The sequence below is a fragment of the Arvicola amphibius genome, chromosome 14, assembly GCF_903992535.2.
Source record: "Arvicola amphibius chromosome 14, mArvAmp1.2, whole genome shotgun sequence".
Classification (NCBI taxonomy): domain Eukaryota; kingdom Metazoa; phylum Chordata; class Mammalia; order Rodentia; family Cricetidae; genus Arvicola; species Arvicola amphibius.
In genome coordinates this window covers 780,635-799,990 of record NC_052060.1, presented here as the reverse complement: position 1 = coordinate 799,990, position 19,356 = coordinate 780,635, and the positions used below count along the sequence as shown (strand labels likewise).

The 19,356-nt window shown below is 52.7% G+C and overlaps 1 protein-coding gene across 1 annotated transcript; it reads right to left on the bottom strand.

The window, feature by feature from the left end:
* Positions 1 to 377: 377 nt before the first annotated feature.
* On the bottom strand, positions 378 to 18,011 carry Insrr (insulin receptor related receptor). The gene is made up of 22 exons (XM_038311618.1): positions 17,924 to 18,011; positions 14,795 to 15,346; positions 13,178 to 13,481; positions 12,953 to 13,095; positions 12,669 to 12,813; positions 11,503 to 11,717; positions 11,213 to 11,339; positions 6,961 to 7,199; positions 6,335 to 6,502; positions 6,054 to 6,249; positions 5,850 to 5,891; positions 5,540 to 5,760; positions 5,167 to 5,303; positions 4,799 to 4,961; positions 4,569 to 4,674; positions 3,978 to 4,030; positions 2,364 to 2,593; positions 1,879 to 1,989; positions 1,615 to 1,774; positions 1,221 to 1,350; positions 955 to 1,089; positions 378 to 618 (listed from the first exon to the last, which is right to left on the bottom strand). The coding sequence occupies exons 1-22, from the start codon at positions 18,009 to 18,011 to the stop codon at positions 378 to 380; spliced, it is 3,906 nt and encodes a 1,301-aa protein (XP_038167546.1).
* Between the last annotated feature and the right edge of the window lie 1,345 nt (positions 18,012 to 19,356).

Sequence of the window (19,356 nt, the reverse complement as noted above, 5' to 3'; positions counted from 1 at the left end):
TTGTGGGAACCCACTTGCTCAGTGGCCTAGGGTTCCTGCCCTGTCCTGGTATGTGGGGCAGAGGGCAGGAGAGGAACACAGGGAAAAGAAGGGGCAGGCCCCAAAGTCAGTAGCGAGATCTCCCGGCTTGCCTCTGGATTCTGCCTCACATGGAGGGAGGACACTCCTGTCCTGTGGTCTGAGTCCCTCCAGTTATGACCACTCATGCTTCCCACAGTCTAACTCTGAGTCTGGTCAGATGCCTCCCCTTCTGGCTCCTGTTTTCTGCTAGTGCCGGGCTAACTCCTGACCTGCCTGAGGGAGACTCAGGATGAGAGGTGAACATATAGACATAAGGATTGGGTTCTGCCTTCTGCCAGCTGGAGAATGGGTGACCCTCAGTGTCCTGGGTCCCTATTTGGGGGCCTGTAGTCTGAAGCTCCATTTGAATTTGGGGGGGAGTCAGGCTCTGTCTCAGTAGGCAGCAAGGAGGCCTGGCCCCGCTGGCATTCTGGGCTGTAGTAGAAGGAACAGAGCCGGAAAGAGGGCCGAAGCTCATTCTGTATGCGATCCAAGATGTGGAGGAAAGTCGGACGCAGGCGTGGACTAGGCTGCCAGCAGAGTCTCATCAGCTCCTGTCTGGGGAGGGTGAGGTGGGGTTAGAGGGAGCCCAGATGCACAGTGCCTCCCACACTGGGAGTATCAGTTGGTGGAAGGAAGGGATCAGAGGGGAATAAGTGAGGAATGTAGGTGAGTTAAGATCTGGGAGTAGCTGGGCAGTGGGGGTACATGCTTTTAATCCTAGCACTCAGGAGGCAGAGGCAGGAGGATCTCTGTGAGTTTGAGGCCAGCCTGGTCTACCAAACACAAAAACAAAGCAAATAAATGAACAAAAGAGCTGGGGGTCAGAAGCTTTGGAAGAGCTGGGGAGTCAAGGATGACGAACAGGACAGAAGGGGCCGCGGGAACACTCACAGCTGAAGCGGACAGTCCTCCAGGTCCTCCAGTACCCCACCATCCATGACAAATTTGAGCACCTGCTCATTTGATAGACCCTGGTATGGTTGTTCAGCCAAGGTCACAATCTCCCAGAGCACGACACCAAAGGACCTGGAGAACACAAAGAACAGCCCGAATCAGCACCCCTCCAGTTGCTCAGCACCCCTAGTGAGGAAGTGTCCCAGACCCTTCCGAGATGCTGCCTGCACACCCTTGGACCCTCTGCTCCTGCCGGGCCCTACCAGACATCCGAATGAGTGGTGAAGATTCCATCTTTGAGGGACTCGGGGGCCATCCAGCGCACAGGCAATAGTCCCTTTCCACCTTTGCGGTAATAGTCTGTCTCATACACATCCCGGGTCATGCCAAAGTCTGGAAAGTAAGAGTTTAGGGGCACGGGAGTCATCACCAGTTCTCCTGGAAGACAGTCCTCAAACTTCTCTCCCAAGCATCCTGGAAGGTGTGACGTCAGAGGATCCGGAGGTCATCCCTGCTCTTGGACATGGAGACTGAGCTGGGGTGGGGGACCGGGAGACTTGCCCATCAAGCTTCGAGCCAGGCCTGGTCTCCTATGGCTAGCTTAGGGGACCAGCTCTACCTTCAGGCCTCCCTTATCCACCCGGTACCCCACTGTACCACCAATCTTGACGGTGAAATCCTGGGACACCATACAGTTGCGGGCTGCCAGGTCCCGGTGCACAAACTTGTTGGCAGCAAGGTAGGCCATGCCATCCGCAATCTCGCCTGCCATCTGCATCATGTCGCTGAGTTCTGGCTGTGGAAGGCCAGGGTTGTTCTACAGGCAAGAGAGGGGCTGGTGAAGGACGGCCTCTCACCAACACTATGCCCAGCTTCTCAATTCCCTAGCCTCATATGGCTCAGGATCTTCCCTGTTCCAACCTCTGCCTCAGGTCTCAGAGATCGGAGATGGCTCTTGAGGTCCCCACGGTTCATTAACTCCATGATGACCAAAGTTGGCTGGCCCTGAGACACCACACCCAGCAGACGAACCTGGGATGACAAAGATCTTGGTTGTAGGTCTCTCTTGGATCCACGTGGCCAAAACCTCGACCTTCTGTGATTATACCCTGACTCAGATGCCTCTCCTAACCCCCACCCTGCCACGACTGCAGTCATAATCCTGACCTAACAGTGACTCTGACTTCAACCCTTAACCCCAATCATATCTGATTATCATCATAATCATGAAGTTGGTCCCACTCAAGACCCCATTAACGCCCTGGAAACCTAATACTGTACCCCGACCTTGACTGATCACAGCACTAGACTCTGCTCCTATAGGGTTTTCCCTACAGTCCAGCCTGGACCTCATTTCAGACTCTTTGCTTTCTACCACAGAGCCTTTACCCTTGGCATGATCTTACCACGTGATGACACTTGAATGCCTTCATGACGGAAGCTTCCTTGAGGAATTCAATTCGCTCCCGCGCGCTGGCCAGCTCATTAACTGTCTTCAGGGCTACAGGTGTAGATGCCTCTCCAGCCTCAAGCCCTTGTGCCAGTCCCTCATAGACCATCCCAAAAGAGCCTTGGCCCAGCTCCCGGATTATGGATATTTGCTCCCGAGGCACCTCCCACTCATCAGGGACATACACTGAGCAGAGATATGTGTCAGAGGCAAGAGTGCCTCTCTCCGCCATGCCTTCCCCTGCCTCTTCATTCCTCCCCCTTAAAGCTATTATTGAACTTTAATGTGAAAAAAATACTGTTCTAAAGGTCACACAGCTTCAGTACGTAGGTAACTACAGAGCCAGATAAAGGCATCAGTCAGTTTATGCTGGCTTCCTCAGTACAGAAAACAGTGGACTGCTATTTTCAGATTAAGACTGTCATTCTTTTCTCATGTGTGCACGATGTGTGTGTGTGTGTGTGTGTGTGATGCATAAACATGCATGTGGAGGCTGCAGGTTGATGTCAGAAATCACTGTTAATTGTTCTTCCACCTTGTTCACTGAGGCAGGGGCTCTTAATCAAAATCAGAGCTCACCAATACGCCAGTTTGCTCTGGGGATCCTGATCTTCACCTTCTGAGGCTGGAATTACCTGTGGGTCACTATGCCCATGTAGCATCTAGGAAGATTTCTGGGGATCCAAACAGTCTGAACTGGAGTCCTCACCCTTGTGCAGAGAACAATTTAATTATTATATTTTTGCACTTTATGTCTAAGTGTCTGGTTGTTTTGCCCGCATGTGTGCCTGGTGCCCTTGAAGGCCAGAAGGCACAAGATCTTTGGAACCAGAATTGCGGACAGCTGTGAGCCTCCCTGTGAGTGCTGGGAATAGAACCCAGGTTCTCTGCAAAAGTAGCTGGTGTTCTAAACTTTTGTGGCAAACATTTTTTTTTTCTTTTTGGTTTTTCAAGACAGGGTTTCTCTGCAGCTTTTTTTAGAGCCTTTCCTGGAACTAGCTCTTGTAGACCAGGCTGGCCTCGAACTCACAGAGATCCGCCTGCCTCTGCCTCCCTAGTGCTGGGATTAAAGGCGTGCGCCACCACCGCCCGGCTGTGGCAAACATTTTAATGGTGAATCACCTCTTCAGCTCTCAGTTGTTCTTTGTGTGTGTGTGTGTGTGTGTGTGTGTGATGTGCATGGGTGTGCAGGTGTGCCTTCTGAGTTATTGCATTGCTACAGGGTCTCCCATGGACTTGGAAGCTCCATGCTTTGACTAGGCTTTGGGAGCACATGACAAGTTCTGGGGGGCTCAGTGCTGGAGTTGCAGGCACACAAGCGATGCCAAGCCTTTTATGTGCGTGCTGGGCATTCAAACTGATGCTTGCAGAGTGGGTACCTTTCCCAACTGAGTCACCTTCCAAGCCATCATCCCAGACCATCAAAGGCTACAACGACATTTCAGATGCCTTTTTGAAGACTTCTTTTCTGAAGTGCTCTGTTCTCAAAGCCACCTTTCCCAAGAAGATCCTGGAACTCTGCTCTTTCACTCCTGCCCTCTTTCCCATGCCACCTGTGCCCTGGACTTACTGTGGGAAGCACTGAAATACTCTGGGTTCACAGACGTGTACAGTGTGCTGTTTCTGCAATAGATCAAGAAGAAAAATGAACACACCAGGATTATGGGGACTACACTTGCTCTGGTTAGGGTGACCTCTGGGGAGTCCCAAACATTTCCAAGCTGCCCATGGTCCTAGTCCTGGGGTCAGATAGGCCGAGTGTAGATGGAGTCACGGGTAGATGAGGGTTTCCTCTCTCAGTGGGCCCAGAGGGGCTTGATGACATCTAGACAGGTACATCCTAGGGTGGTTTCCTCTTGTCTCAGCAGAATCAACTTCATTTTTTTCTCAGCTTGAGCTAATGGTATGGTGATCAGTAGTCCTCACGTGCCCACACACACCGCGGTGTTTCTCAGGAGACAAAGCATTTCCAGGTTAACACAGATGAATTACCATCTTAGCTAAGAGGTGTGTCTCCTCTATGCCTTCCAGGGAAAGAGTTATTGACTTTAAGGAAGTCCTTTCTGTTGTCTAAACTATTACCCTCTGAGTGTGCTGTCCCTAGCCCTGGGAGATGGCGAGGGGCAAGAAGAGGAAGGAAATGTGTGGAACTTGTCATCACCTCCTCTTGTTGTAGAAGAAGCCGAGGGCAGCAACCATGATGAGCAGCATGAACCCCACAGGGGTGACAGTGAGGAGGATGCGCAGTCCCCCAGCATCCTCTTCCTCTGGTGGTGGAAGTGGGGGGATCGACACGTTAGAGTGGAAACTGCTTCTCTGGCAACACCGGAGAATGGTGATGGGCCAGCCTGACAGAGCAGCTGGGCAGATTGGGGAGCAAGTCTGCCTTACCTGGACCAGTGATGTAGAAGGCAACACCGTCCGTCCAGGAGCCATTGCCAGCCAGTGAGGTGGCCCGGACTCTAGCAGAGTAGTTCCCAGGGGGCAGCAGAGCCAGCTGTACCCCACCAACTTTGGCATATCGAAGCCGAGACACACAGAGCACTGTGGCCTCCTGCAGGTGGAACAGACAGCAGGCTGCGAAGTGGGTGGAGGTGCAGACCCAGACTGGGGTAGGGGTCCTGGGTACATACCTCTCCCAGGTGCAGACTGGGATGGGGGTCCTGGGTACAAACCTCTCCCAGGTGCAGACTGGGATGGGGGTCCTGGGTACATACCTCTGCCTGGTGCAGACTGGGGTAGGGGTCCTGGGTACATACCTCTCCCAGGCGGCGGTACTTGATTTCATACTTGAGGATGAGCCCATTGGGGTCAGGTGGTTCAAGCCAATGCAAGATGACACTGCTCCTGCCAGCTGCTTTCCAGGCCACCTTCCCTGGGATGTCATCCGCTTCTCCTGCAGGAGGGGCATCTGGCAAATAGGCCACAAGCAGTTCTTCTTGCTCACTTTCAAACCCTGGCTAAACTGGACCCAATGGGGGAGTTTGGAGAAGTTCCACAATCGTGGGAACTGAGAAGGGCGAACAGAGTGCGGCTCTAAGGTTAGGGAGGGCAAAGCTGCTGCTTACAGAGCACTGACTGGGCAGTTCTTGGAGTCAGTAGTGGGGATGCAAGCTGTGAGAGGACACCTACTATGTGGCATGGTGCGAGCAAAGACGAACGTGGCGGCACTGCAGCCCACAGTGTGTGCCGCGTGGTTGCAGGCGTGGATGTCAATCCTGTATTCCGTGAAGTGCCTCAAGCCGCTCAGCACCGCTCGCTCCCGTGGAACCTTGTCCTCTTGAATCTCAAAATCCGAATTGTTGGTCCCTAGTCTAAGAGGCCCAGCTTCCCGGCGGTGCCTCTCTAAGTCCCTGGAAATGGGATGGGTCAGAGCCAAAAGGCCTGTTCCCAGAGCCCCTCCTCCCTCCCCCTCCCTCCTCCCGCTTCTGTCTCAGCTCACCTTTGGGGGCTCTTGTTAATGGATGTTACTTTCCAAGGGGACCTGGGGAAGCCAGGGCACCTCTCAGCTCCGGTGAGCTCTGCAGCTGTGCCCCGCCTCCAAATCCACCCTTACCAAGGCCAGGCCCGCATTGTAATAGGCCCCTCCCACCAAGTCCCACCCTCTCCAAGTACCACCCCTCTGGTCCTCCCAACCGGGTCTCACTTCGGGATGGTGATTGCATGATGTAAGAAGTTTTCAAACTTTTTCTGGAACGTGACCTCTTGTGTCTCCAGTGCGGGCAGCGTCTGCCCAGGAGGTGAGTGTTGGCAGGGACAACAGCCTTGCTCAGGCTCAGCCTCCAGCGCCGGGTCTTCGCGATCGAAGCGTGCATCGTGGCTGCTGGTGGGCAGCCGTAGACCTGTGGCCACAGTGCAGAAGAGAGAACTCAGGTCAGTGGTCCACCCGCCACTGAGCATCCCCGGTCTGAGGCACCCCCAGCGCACCGCGGTGGCAGTAGTCATTGATGTAGAGGTCACCGTCCTCTGCTAGGCGCTGCCACAGCACCAGGTAGTAGGTGATATTTCCATTGCGCTGGACCGGCGGCTTCCAGCGCACCAGAAGGTGTGAAGAGGATTTGGACGTGGAGATGACATCTTGGGGCACCGTGGGGGCTATGATTGTGAAGAGGGTGACGCTCAGAGTGGGGTCCCTTATCACTGTGTGATAATGAGCCCCTCTCTCGGGATCCATCCTCTTCCAGAGGGATCTATGACTTTCAGCCCTCCTTCCCTAGAAATCATTCTGTCCTTTCTCTGTTTCAGAAAATAGGATGGATGAAACTTCATTCATGACAGGCAAGCACTCTCCTAACTGAGCCCTGGCCCCAACCAGGGGAGGCAACATTGTTATACAGAGGAGCAGGATTCAGGATTTAGTTCTCCAAATCCTTCACAGGCGTTTGAGTTCACTTCGCGATCTCAAGTCCAACCCAGCCTCACCCAAGCACAGATACCCTGATTCTTGGTAGTTCCTGTGGGGTTCCCCAGCCCATCTGTGTCTGGCGCCCACCCGTGTGCCTCTATCTTCCTCCCTAGGATTCAAGCATCTCATTCTGGAGCCCTCAGCTCACCGGCAGGCAAAGTTCGAAGGTAGACGATGGGGCTCTGGGCTCCTTGATGCGGGCTGTCCTCCGCAGTGGTCAGTGTGATGGCTCGTACAAACACAGCGTACTGTGTCCAGGGCTTAAGGGGCGCTAGGGTCACCCCTGGCTCCTGGGTACGGCTGAGGGGTAGTTCCACATCCAACAGGTTCCAGCTCTGGGTTCCACACGCATCTGGACCCACGTGTTCTGTGGCGTTCTGGAATGGGCTGAATACACCATCCCCAGTGTTGGGGTATGGCTCAGGCCCATATCCGAGCTCTAACACCTCCTCCCACTATGCTGGATGGCCATAGCCCTTTCCCTACTTTGCATGTGAGCACAGCTGTAATTTCTGCCAATTCACCCATCCTGTGGGGCTTATGATCCTGCCACACATCACAAATTATAATAAAATATCCCTCATCCTTAGTAGGAATTATTGAGTTTTTGTCCTAATGAGAATAGCCAGAAAAAGAAAGAAAGAAAGGAAGGAAGGAAGGAAGGAAGGAAGGAAGGAAGGAAAGAAGGAAAAGGTTTGCACTGTATTCAAACAAAACCTAGAAAGTGGGTATGGGCAAAGAAGCAGATCATTCTCATCTCTAGGACCAAGAGAATCATTCTCATTCTCTGGAGCTAGGACCAAGAGAGCACTCTCTTGCTGAGGGCAGAATAATCCTCTCTTCTGTTTTGTTCTGTTCTCGAGTGTATTTCCAAGTAGCCCAGCCTAGTCTTGAACCTGCTGTCTTTTGTCTTTGGCTCCTGAGTGTTCACCATGATTATAGGCTTGCACCACCACTCCCAGTAGGTAGAGTGTCTTAGTCAAACTCCCTGCATGGATTTTGTAAGTCTATGAACCTTCCAGACTATGGGCATGGTTCTACATGTATTTGTGTTTCCATAAACACCTTTCTAGAGGTGGGTTCCTAGTTTTCATGCTGTCCAAGAACTCCCTATGTAGACTAGGCTGGCCTCAAATTCACAGAGATTCACCTGTCTCTGCCTCCTGAGTGCTGGGATTAAAAATGTGTACCACCACACCAGGCCAGCTCTCATGTCTTTAAAGTAGATCCCCAAACCCAACAACCACCGCCTCAAGGGAATAAGTGAGGCAGACTTTGGGCATTAGACTGGAGGCAGGCCATGCAGAGATACCACAGGCTTTAAGGATACAAGGAGAGCTAGCTTCTAACCAGAGAAAATAAGGTTTTGGGTACTGTAAGGGCATCACATCCATGCTCATGATATGATTATTTGATGGTAGGCAGAGGGGTGAAATTATGCTGAGCCAGGGACAAAAAGTGTGTGTGTGAGTATGTGTGTGTGTGTGTGAGAGAGAGAGAGAGGGGGGGGGAGGGAGAGAGGGAGGGAGAGAGGGAGGGAGGGAGAGAGAGAGAGAGAGAGAGAGAGAGAGAGAGAGAGAGAGAGAGAGAGAGAGAGAGAGAGAGAGAAGGCGTATAGGTGGGGATGCCCTTACTGGTGCAGGTGTGTGTGTGTGTGTGTTACTGGTGCAGGTGTGTGTGTGTGTGTGTGTGTGTGTATGTGTGTGTGATGGTGTATAGGTGGGGATGCCCTCACTGGTGCAGGTGTGTGTGTGTGTGTGTGTGTGTGTGTGTGTGTATGTGTGTGTGATGGTGTATAGGTGGGGATGCCCTCACTGGTGCAGGTGTGTGTGTGTGTGTGTGTGTGTGTATGTGATAGTGTATAGGTGGGGATGCCCTTCAGTGGTGTGCTGGTTCAGGTGTGTGGAGACCAGAGGTCGATGTTGAAGTGTCTCCCTCAATCACTTTCTCTGTTTTGAGATCAGTTCTCTCGCTGAACCTGGGGCTTTCTCTTTCTGCTCAGGTGCCTGTCCAGCGAGCCTGCAGGCTCACCATCTCTGCCCTCCAGCACTGGCGTTATAGATGCATACTGCCACACCTGGCTTTTCTGTGAGTTCGGGGGTCTGACTGCAAGTTCCTCACCTTGGGCAGCACAAACCACCTTACCCACTGAGCCTCTCTCTGGCCCCAAAGACAGATATGAGGTAGGTTGAGTGAGACGAGGAGAGGCTTGAGGCCCAGCTCCAAGTGCCTGTTCTTGCTGGAACTCAGAAGCAGGATGGCCCAGGAGCTGGTATGGGGGTTACAGAGTGGGCATCATGAGGGCAGATGCCTTGTGAGATATGACGCACTGAGTAGGTGTCTGTCAAAACTGGAGGGCACACACAACAGACATACGATAAAGTGGTGGTTCCTCAGGAACCCTAAGATGCTTTGCCTCAGCGCGTAGATGTGTAGGTTGTGAGCTGCTTGAGTGTAGCTAGGGAGGTATTTACACTGCTGCCCATGTCAATAACTCCTTGAGGTGTGTCCTATGAGCCATCAGTCTCAGCATCAATTAGGAGCTTGTTAGGAATGCAGTTCATAGGCCTTGCCTGATATTAACCAACTCAGATTGTTAGGTGGAGCCGGGATTCGTATTTGACACACTCTCCATTCTCCCCATATTAGATATTCTCCTGCCATTGAGCTAAAGGGGAGTCTGGGCCAGTTGAGCACCCTGCTTCCATGGGCTCCCTACTTGTTTCAAGAGAGGCCCTGAGGTGCTGCTGCAATAAGGCCTTTCAATTCTAATTTGCAGGAACCACCTCCAGTTTGGATGGTCCAGACCTGTCTACCAAGGAGAGCACTTCTCCTTCTCCTCCTCCTCCTTCTTCTTCCTTGCTTTGGAGCCTGTCCTGGAGCTCACTCTGTAGACCAGGCTAGCTGGCCTCGAACTCACAGACATCCACCTGCCTCTGCCTCCTGAGTGCTGGGATTAAAGGTGTGTGCCACTATCACCTGGTGGAAAGAACTTCTTATTCCCTGCTCCTGATCATCAACAATCCATTTCTCTCTTATAAGGAAATCTCTTGAGCTTGTTCCCGCTCTTGCCCTGGTTCTGGGGGTGGAACCGGGGCCTCTCATGCTAGGCAAGCATCCTGCCCCTGAGCTCCACATTCGGTCCATCTACTGTTCATTTTGAGACAGGATCTCACTAGGCAGACCATGCAGGCCTTGAATTTAGGATTCGCTTGCTTTAGCCTCCTTCATGTTGTTCATGTGCTAAAGGCTTGGCTTGGACACCTGTCATTGGCACTTGTTTTAGAAGTCCTCCTTGTGGTACCTCTCTTGCTAATGGCAGTCCACTCTCTCCAAAGAAACAGCCCATTTCAGGCTGGAGTGTAGCTTAGTTGGTATAATATTTGATTAGCATGCACATTGCCTGGAATTTGACTCTCAGAATCACATAAACGGGTTATGGTATGAACTTCTGTAATCTAGCACTTTGGGGTTGAAAGCAAGAGGGTAAGTTCAAAAAGTTTGAGGGCAGCCAGGATATATAAGACCTACTTAAGAAGAAGAAAGCGCTGGGCAGTGGTGGCGCACACCTTTAATCCTAGCACTTGGAGGCAGAGGCAGGTGGATCTCTGTGAATTTGAGGCCAGCCTGGTCTACAGAGAGTTCTGGACAGCCAGGGCTACATCATGAGACAATGTCTTATTTTGAGAGACAGAGGGAGGGAGAGAGAGAGGGGGGGAGAAGGAGGAGGAGGGAGGGAGGGAGGGAGGGAGAGAGAGAGGAAGAAAAGGAGGAAAGGTGGAAGGAAGGGAAGAAGGAAGGAAAGAAAAGAAGGAAAGGTGGAAGGAAGGGAAGAAGGAAGGAAAGAAAAGAAGGAAAGGTGGAAGGAAGGGAAGGAGAAAGGTCGGTTCCTGCTCTTCTCCCTCCTCAGGCTTTAATGAAATGCTGGTAAGAAACGTTCCTAAAAGTGGCCAGATTAGTAGGTACTTCCCAAACCGCTGCTGGGCAAAAGGATGTGGTCAGCAGAGAACTTTAGCACAGTGAATTGAAGCTCAATTAGCCACATTGTTCTAGCAAAATGATCTGGGCTCTCAGAAATCCTGGCTGTCCTCTTCGTTTCACTTGGTGAGGGGAAACTGAGGCATGGAGGACCAAGAAGGTGAGACAGATCCAGGCAGTATGTGACTGTGGGTCCTAGCCTTCAGGCTCTCGATAGCCCAGCCGGGACATGCCCTCACCTCCTTTGGTTTTGAAAATAATTGGACTCTGCATAGAGCACAGGCATGGAATCTCAGCGTTCTTGGAGGCTGGGATTCAGGCACAGGAATCTTTTGAGAGTCGGACGCTGATTTACATAGTAAGGCCCTGTCTCAAAGTGGGGTGGGGTTAAGGTCCTCCGTCTGGCACCACTCTCTACTCACGACTCCTTGTAATAGACGATGAAACTGAGCAGGTCCCGGGCCTCCAGGGGTTCATAGCGCTCCCAGCGCAGCAAGATGCGGTCTGCCTCAGTCAGGTTGAACACGAAGCGCAGAGTGCGAGTCTGGCCTGGGGAGGGCAAAAGGAAAGCATTCTCTCCGCACACCCGTCACAGGCTTGTGCAGACTGACAATGACCCCACGGCTTCTCATCCCCTTGGGTGACCCCCCCCACCCCCACGTGTGCGTGCGTGTTGCCCTGCTTGGACTCCTGGGGTTGGGCAGGTCTTTACAGGCAGCGCGATCTCCGTTGGTGCGGGGATTGATCTCAGCTTTGCTCTGCCGTCCTCTGGTCCCCGTCACCTCCTCCAGTTGGTATATGTGCTCCATGCAGAGGCGTGGGTTGAAGGCGAAGTACATTTTACCCACAGGAATGGTGAGCCCCACAGTCACCCAGGACCCCAGCTGTTGCAGGTTCTGGTTGTCCAACACGTAGAGTGTGTAGTTCCTGGAGAAAGCCAGGTGCCTTGCTCTGCAATGTGGCAGGGGTTGGGGCAGGAGAGGAGCTGGCTCATGGGTTCCCCTGCAAAAGCTTCACTGGGCACAGGAGTAATCTGCGGTCCATTCACATCCACGAGGTATTCAGGAACACCCTCTCTGTGCCACTGACTAGGAATGTGACATCCTGAAATTCCCCGCCCCCTCTGCCGACCTCGTTAATGAAGGGTCAGCATTATGTCCCTCTCCTCCTTCATACCACTGGCGGTGGGGACACAGGAGCTATGCCTGGCCGGCCAGCTTGGCTACAGGTACCCCTATTGGGACATGATCATATGTGAGGAGACAGAAGAAGCCACAGGGTGACAATTTAAACTTCTTCTTCTTCCTTGTTTTTTTTTTGTTTTGTTTTTGTTTTTTGTTTTTTTGTTTGTTTTTTGTTTTTGTGACAGGGTTTCTCTGAAACTTTGGAGCCTGTCCTGGAACTCACAGAGATCCCCCTGCCTCCGCCTCCCGAGTGCTGGGATTAAAGTTGTGCACCACCACCGCCCAGATAAACTTCTTTTTATTTTGAAAACTACTGACTACTTTGTGATCAGGTCTTGGTTCCTAGGTGGTAAGAATGATTTTACACCCAGTCAGGTTCACTCAGCAACCAAACCGACCAGGTGTTTCGATCATGGCCCGTTGTTATGGAAGAGCATAGAACCAATGTTGCATATACTGCATTCCGGTCACTGTTTAAAGCATGTCACACACAGCAGCGTGCGTAGCTATCACAATCCTAGAGCTCAAGCTTCATTTTACAGAGGGGAAACCCGAGGACCAGAGAAGGCAAGTAGCCGCCCCACACTCACACAGCTAGTAACTAGCAAACTCATTTCAGAACCCATTCTCTTCACTGGTGCCCCAAGAAGGCGGAGGAAAAGGGGGCTGGTCAGGCTGATTTCTGACCCCTTACCCATCCACCATGGAATCTCCCCGGATTAGTTTGAGGTTCTTGAAAAAGCCCAGGGACACGAGTGCGAAAGAGTGCTTGATTTTGAGGAAGCCGGTGATGGTCTCCACCAGCCCCAGGTTGTGTTGAAGCTCGGGTTCCAGGTTGTCTGAGGATGAGGAAGATAGGACTGGAGTAGGGTCGGGGAAGGGTAGGGAACTGGAGGGACAGAGGCAGAGGACCCTGGATGAGGGAAGCCATGCATGGGCTGCAGTTAGGAGGGAGGGTGTGGCAGGAAGAGTACTGACAGCCTTGGCGAAGGTTGAGGATGAGGCTTCCTTCCACGTGGGTGCAGCCCACCAGGTCCTGTGTGGCCTGGACAGAGTCGATGGTCTTTGTGCCAACTTTGCACTCTTTGGGGCACAGCCCCTCGCACTTGTGGCAGAAAATGCTGGCAGGACAAGCAGATAGCCTAAGTTGCGGGTGACGGAACTGCTCAGGCCTCCCGACAGCCCCAAGGGTGTCCCCCTCACCTGCTGCTGTTGCGGGTGAAGCCTGGAGGGCACTGAGCCAGGCAGCTGCCCTGGTAGATGCCGAAGGTGGCGGTGCGGCCAGGCACCTCACGCAGATGAGCACAGACCTCAGAGGTGACACAGCGCCAGGATTCATACTGGTAGGTGCCCAGAGGGCAGGTCCGGAGGCAGGCTCCTTGGAAGTAGAGGTGGCGACAAGCCACACAGGCTCGAGAGTCTTCAGGTTGGCTGCAGCCCCCCAGACATTCATCGTGGCAGCACTCGCCGTGGGCTGTGCAGGCCAGCCCACTGGGGCAGGGACACACTGTGGGCAGAAGGCTGTCAGACTTTACCTGCCCCTTGGCAACCCCTCAACAATGTCCTTTTCCAGCCCTGGCCCACCCCATCCTGAGGTGACCCCCTCAGCACCAGGTGACACTACTGGCTTTGTTTCCTGTGTCATGGATGCTTGAAGGCCTCTCTCTGTCCTCCACCTTGAGAGTATCAGAACTCAGGCTAGGCTGTGTTGCAATCCCAGCACTTGGGACGCAAAAGCTGTTGGATCTCTGTGAGTTTGAGGCTAGCCTGGTCTAGTGAGCTCCAGTCTAGCTTAAGCTGGACAGAGAGACCCTCTCTCAGGGAAAAAAAAAGAAAAAAGAAAAAGAAGAAAAAGTCTCAGCACTCAGGATGGAGCAGCGACCTTGTCCATCAGGGTTGCTGTTCCGCAGCCTGCTGTCCTGTCTAGGCTGTCCGGTGGTGACTTGATATAGTGCCAAGGAGAATCAGCTGGCTACTGCTGATCAGCTAGGCCAGGGCAAGGTGGGTCCAGCCAGGGCCTGTTGACATGGCACACAAATTGAGAGGACATGTAGCAGCTGTGTTTACAGCCAACAGGGAGGCAGCTCACTGCTGATACAGCAGGGCTCTTGTTATTCTCCTGCCTGGAGCAGAGGCTGGAGGTGAGGGGCAGACTTTGAGAACGACCCCTGGGCTAGGGGCTCCAGATCTGCTCCTGGCGTCTGGAAGATCTCACCCCACTGCCCACTGCGTTCCTTCTGCCTCTGCTGGTGTACTTTGTCCAAATCTTTCTGTCCCTTCCCTCTCCTTTCTGTTCTCAAAACCTCATCACCCGCTGATGACATGGGACTGAGACCACATACCCAGGAGCAGAGCACTGATCTGTGCAGGCTCCTCGCCCCCTATCGTCACCCAGAGGAGACAGAGGTGGGGATGCCAGGTGAGTTTGGCTAGAGAGCAGAGGTCTTGGGCTGACTTCTGTCCACTTGTGTCTACCCTCTTCCCAAAGCCCCTCCTTACCTACTCTGTGCCTGCCTGATGCCATGCCAATTATTTAAATTCTGTGAACTTCGCTTTTCTTTCCTGTAAAATGGGGTAATAAGGGTACCTGTCCTATAGGAAGGGTAATGATTTGAAAACAGTGGCCACAAGCCAGACATATATCTGTAATCCCAGCACGTAATAGACAGAAGAATTAGGGTTCAAGGCCAACCTCAGCCACATGTCAAGTTTCAGGCCAGCCTGGGCTACATTATATGTTGGCTCACAAACCAAACAATAGCAAAAGGTGGAAGAGCGCCATCTCCCTGTGCTACATTCATGTTCTGTGCAAGTGCCCACCTCTCTGGCAGTGACTGGAGGTCCAGCACCTGTAGTCAGTGTGTCCACTGAAGGTGGTTCTCGCACAGGGCTCACCAGCAGCACCCAGCACACCAGGGCACACGTCAGCACACTCCTCGCCCAGCTTATTCCCCACAATGTGGTTGGTGCCAGGCACAGGCTGCAACAGGCCCCAGTCAATGGTGGAGAGGTGGCAGAGTTCCTGGTTCTTCTCCACACGCACAGCCCCACGCAGCACGGCCCCAAGCGATGGCAGCCCAATGTCCCGCAGGTGCGGCATCTCAAAGATAACGAGGGCATAGCCCAGGAAGAGGCGTGCACCTCGGATCACAGCAAGGTTAGGGAAGAGGTCTCGAAGGCTCTCCAGGCCATAGACTCGGAACAACAGCAGGTAGTCTGTGACCTGGGTAAGGCGCGGGAAGCTGAGGCCTCGGAAGTCCTCTCCAGTGGCAGCAAACATGAGAAGGATCTGCAGGTGGCCCTCCACCACGCTGCAGTTCTCCAGCCGACGAAGCTCGGTCACCTCAGAGCGGATATCCAGGCTAGGGCACACTGTAGACACATGTGGGCCGGCAGATGAGAACAGCGCAGACCAAGAACCCTGTCCTGGCAGCTCTGGAGGGGGCACCACACTGGCAAGTAGAAGGACACAGCATGGAGGGTAGCAGGCTAGGCTCTAATGAAGAGCTTCCTCCTCCCAAACAAGCCAGTCAGAGTTTTGGCTTAGTGTCTGTGGCTCCCCCAGCTCCTAAAATCAGCTCCTCCCACTATCTTGCTTATAACCAGTCTCCCCTGCTCTTTTCTGGGGGTCAGTGCTGGTTAGGCAAAACCCCATACCATTGAGCTACATCCCCAGCCCATGTGTTTAGAGATCTTACTGTGTAGCTTCTGGTAGCCTGGAACTCTGTCCTTCGCCTCTGTCTCCTGAGTCTGTGAACCACATTTGGTTCCCCGTGACTCCCAACTAACTTTTACATGTAATTTCTTCATTGGTTTTGCATATTGCAAGCCTCATGAGGGCAGGAATTTTTGTTTAATTCACTACTTTATACTGGTTCACATGTAGTGCCTGATGCAAGATTGGTGCTGAGTACTGAGTGTGTGCTGAGTGTGTGCTGAGTGAGTACTGAGTGTGTACTGAGTGTGTGCTGAGTGTGTACTGAGTGAGTATTGAGTGTGTGCTGAGTGTGTACTGAGTGTGTACTGAGTGTGTGCTGAGTGTGTACTGAGTGAGTACTGAGTGTGTGCTGAGTGTGTACTGAGTGAGTATTGAGTGTGTACTGAGTGAATGAGTTCTGAGTGTGTACTGAGTGAGTGAGTACTGAGTGTGTACTGAGTGAGTACTGAGTGAGTTCTGAGCACAAGCTTCTCTCCCTGTCCTCAGGGAGCAGGCTCCCCAGTAAGAAATTGTTTTTTGCTCTGAAGGGACTCTCCATGGTTCCTACTTGCCAAAGGTCCTCATTTTACTTCCTCAGCCCAACATTCTGGGTGTAGACAAGTTGGTGCCCATTCACCTCTCCAGCCTCAAACCCAGAAAGGCTCCGTAGGTCTTTGGCCTGCAGTCCTGGGGGCTGGTGTCCTTCGGAGCTCAGCAGCGAGCTGATCTAAGTCCAGTTTGCCTCTCCCATGGTACCCAGCTCAGGGCTGGCCCTGTCCCTGGCTCAGGGCTTGTCGAGGACAAATGGGCTGGAAAGCCTGGCTTCCGTACCTTCTCTCTGTGGCTGCTGCTCGACTGCCCAGCTGTTGGATGTGTGTGCATGTACACAACCACTTGCTTGTGCACACACTAGGCAAGGCAGGTACACACACATACACACACATACAAACACACACACCAAAAAAAAAAGGGGGAAAAACACTTCTGTTCTCTCCAGGAAAGCCAATTAGGTTCTTTGAGGCAGGTGGGGGGGTTCTCTCAGGCACTCTGCTTCCCATCATGCCTTAGCCTCTCTAGAGCTCCCCTAATGTGAGACATCGGAAAAACAAATCCAAGACCTCTTCAGATTAACCCCTGCCTTTCCTTAGGACAAGCTCCAGGTAGAGCTTCACTGGGAAACAGCAGCTGTGTTCCTTGACCAAACACTAAGTCCTAGGATTTGTATGCTTTATTTTGACAACTGTGCTCTTGCCTGGCATCTGCTGTGCAGTATGCTGGCATAGAAGGGGCAGGGGTAGGGTGCTCAGGCAGATCACCATGCATTGCAAATCTCCTGTGACTCGCCCCTTTCAGAGGGCACCTTACCCCTGCCTTGCCCTTGGAAGCCCCACTCAGAAGAGCATCTTAAGACCCTTCCCACTCCCAGAGTGCTGAGTTCCCAAGCTCTCTGTGTGGAGAACAAAAGCAGATTAGAGAATGAAGGGGTACACTTAATCCTTCCTCTTCAGTTGCTTCCATTTCCCGTGCAGCCCCTGGCAACCCTCTGAACACAGTTTGGTCTGCACAGTCCACTAACACTTCCTGGACGCCTTTGGTGGGAAGTGTGTGTCGGAGGAACAGCACTGAGGCACAGAGGATAGGCAGTCCTCTCTCAGGCAGCCCTACTGTCCACAGTGGGTGGGGAACTCGACTAACAACGCTGGAGCTCAGGACCTGCCCTGGGGCTGCCTCTCCAGAGCGGAGCCTCCTATCAGCACAAAGGGTCAATTGCTTTAATGGGGCCTGGTGTCAGCTGCTGGTCCCAGGCTGCCCCTTATCATTTAGTGCCCTAGAGAAGACTTCTGATTCCCACAGTCTCACTTTGGTTCAAACTCAGACTTTCCTGGGATAGCGGTTTCACAAATAGCAATGGGTTCATTCAATTTCTAACTCCTTAACTCTTAGGAATCTGAAAAAGAAAGAGAGAAAATCTTCATTTAAGATTTTTTTCCCTAGTGAAAAGTTCTTTTGAGGGCTGGCCCTAGTCTTTAAGTTCCAATAAGGATTAAATAGAAGCCAGAGGCGGTGGCACATACCTTTAATCCCAGTAGAGGCAGGTGGCTCTCTAAAGGCCAGCCTGGTCTACAGTGTGAGTTTTAGGACAGCCAGGACTAAACAGAGAAACTCTGTCTCGAAAAACCAAACCAAACAAAGACAACATAGAAGTTTTCTGGGAGCCAGAAGGGGTTGGAAAGACGTTGCTGGGGACTCACCCTCTAGTGTGTCCAGGCCAGATCCCAAGGACAGCAGGCTCATAAGCAAGTGTACTCCCCAGGGCCACAGAGCAGGCACTGCCACCATCTCAGCCCTGAGTGTCCTCCAGGTGTCCTACTGGGAAAAGGGGCCTCATGGGATGCAGACCCAGGTTCCGGGCTGGGGAGTGAGGTACAGGGGCAAAGGGATTGGAAATCTCAAGTAGAGACAGCCAAGACAGAAAAGAATTTCGGACCAGAGGAAACAAATGCGGTGCCAGGCAGCTGGACACAGCTTCAGTGTGATCCAGAGACAGAGGCTGGAACAGAGGGAGATGCAGTCAGAAGCAGGAGACCCTTAGAGAGGCTTCCAGAGGAAGAAATTGACCCAGAATTCAGAACACGAATGTTCAGGGGCCGGACAGTCGCGCGAGGGGAGGCGGAGAGAAAGCCCCGGGAGCATGAGGGGGGCTGTGGCAGGGTCAAGAGGAGCGCAAAACTCCACCCCGCGACTCCTGCTTCTGTTCCCTGCAGCTCCTGGGGCAGGAACGCTGGGACCTCGCCCAGCTCCCGCCCTTTCCTGAAACGGATTGGTTTGTGCGGATTTCTCTGTTCTCTCCGCCCCTCCCACAAAGTCTAGTAAAAATATTTAGCCTGTCAACTAAGGGAGGTGGGGGACAGATGTGTTGGGAAAATAAGGCCAAAATGCCGAAGGGGTTGGGGGCCAAGGAATCTTGGCAGCGTCTCTCTGCCACCTCGGGCACCGCCCCTGCTAGCTGCAGACGTGGAGGCAGCGACTGGGCGCCATGGTCTGAAGAGCGCAGGTTCTGGAGTTCAACAGGTGTTTTGACACTTTAGACGGTGACTTCCCGCATCCCCGACAGGTCGGACTCTGCTTGTGGAACCTGGAGATCTTAGACCTTCGCCTCTAGAAGCCCCTCCCAGCCTCTTGAGGCCACTTTGACTATAACTCCTGGTGTGAGGTGTGTCCTTGCCAAGTCCCTTCGTTCTGGCTCAGATCCCGAGAAGAGCCATCTCTCTGTAAGATTACACCTTCGTTTGGTTACTTTTAAGAATTCGGAATGGTTGGTGGGTCTTTGTATGTGCATACTCGTGTGGAGGTACTTTCATGCTTGGACCTGGCACGGAAAGCTACCTGCCACTAGGACTATCTATCTTCCCTTGATTACTGGGTTCTACTCACTTCTGGTCACTCCCAGTACCTACCTGCCCCTTCTCTTAAATGTGAGACTTATAGACTTGCAACCAGGAAGACCAATGCATGATACCTGCCCTTTGATGACCTGAATGTTGGGATCCTGGAACTTCCCGGGTTCACAAATACCAAGGGCCTAAGGTTCCCAGCCCTACCCGCGGGCAACTCCTTGTCCGAAGAGCTAAGAGATCTATTAATTTCTCCACTCAGAAATCGATGCACTTGTCAGGACGGCGAT

What these genes read in the sequence shown, in the direction of transcription:
- Insrr (XM_038311618.1), bottom strand. Translation starts at nt 18,011, where the DNA reads ATGGTGGCAGTGCCTGCTCTGTGGCCCTGGGGAGTACACTTGCTTATG. An exon ending in CAACGGAGATCGCGCTGCCT is followed by an intron (nt 11,340 to 11,502) that starts GTAAAGACCTGC and finishes TGCCCTCCCCAG; the next exon opens with GCCAGACTCGCACTCTGCGC. An exon ending in AGTACCGCCGCCTGGGAGAG is followed by an intron (nt 4,962 to 5,166) that starts GTATGTACCCAG and finishes TTCCACCTGCAG; the next exon opens with GAGGCCACAGTGCTCTGTGT.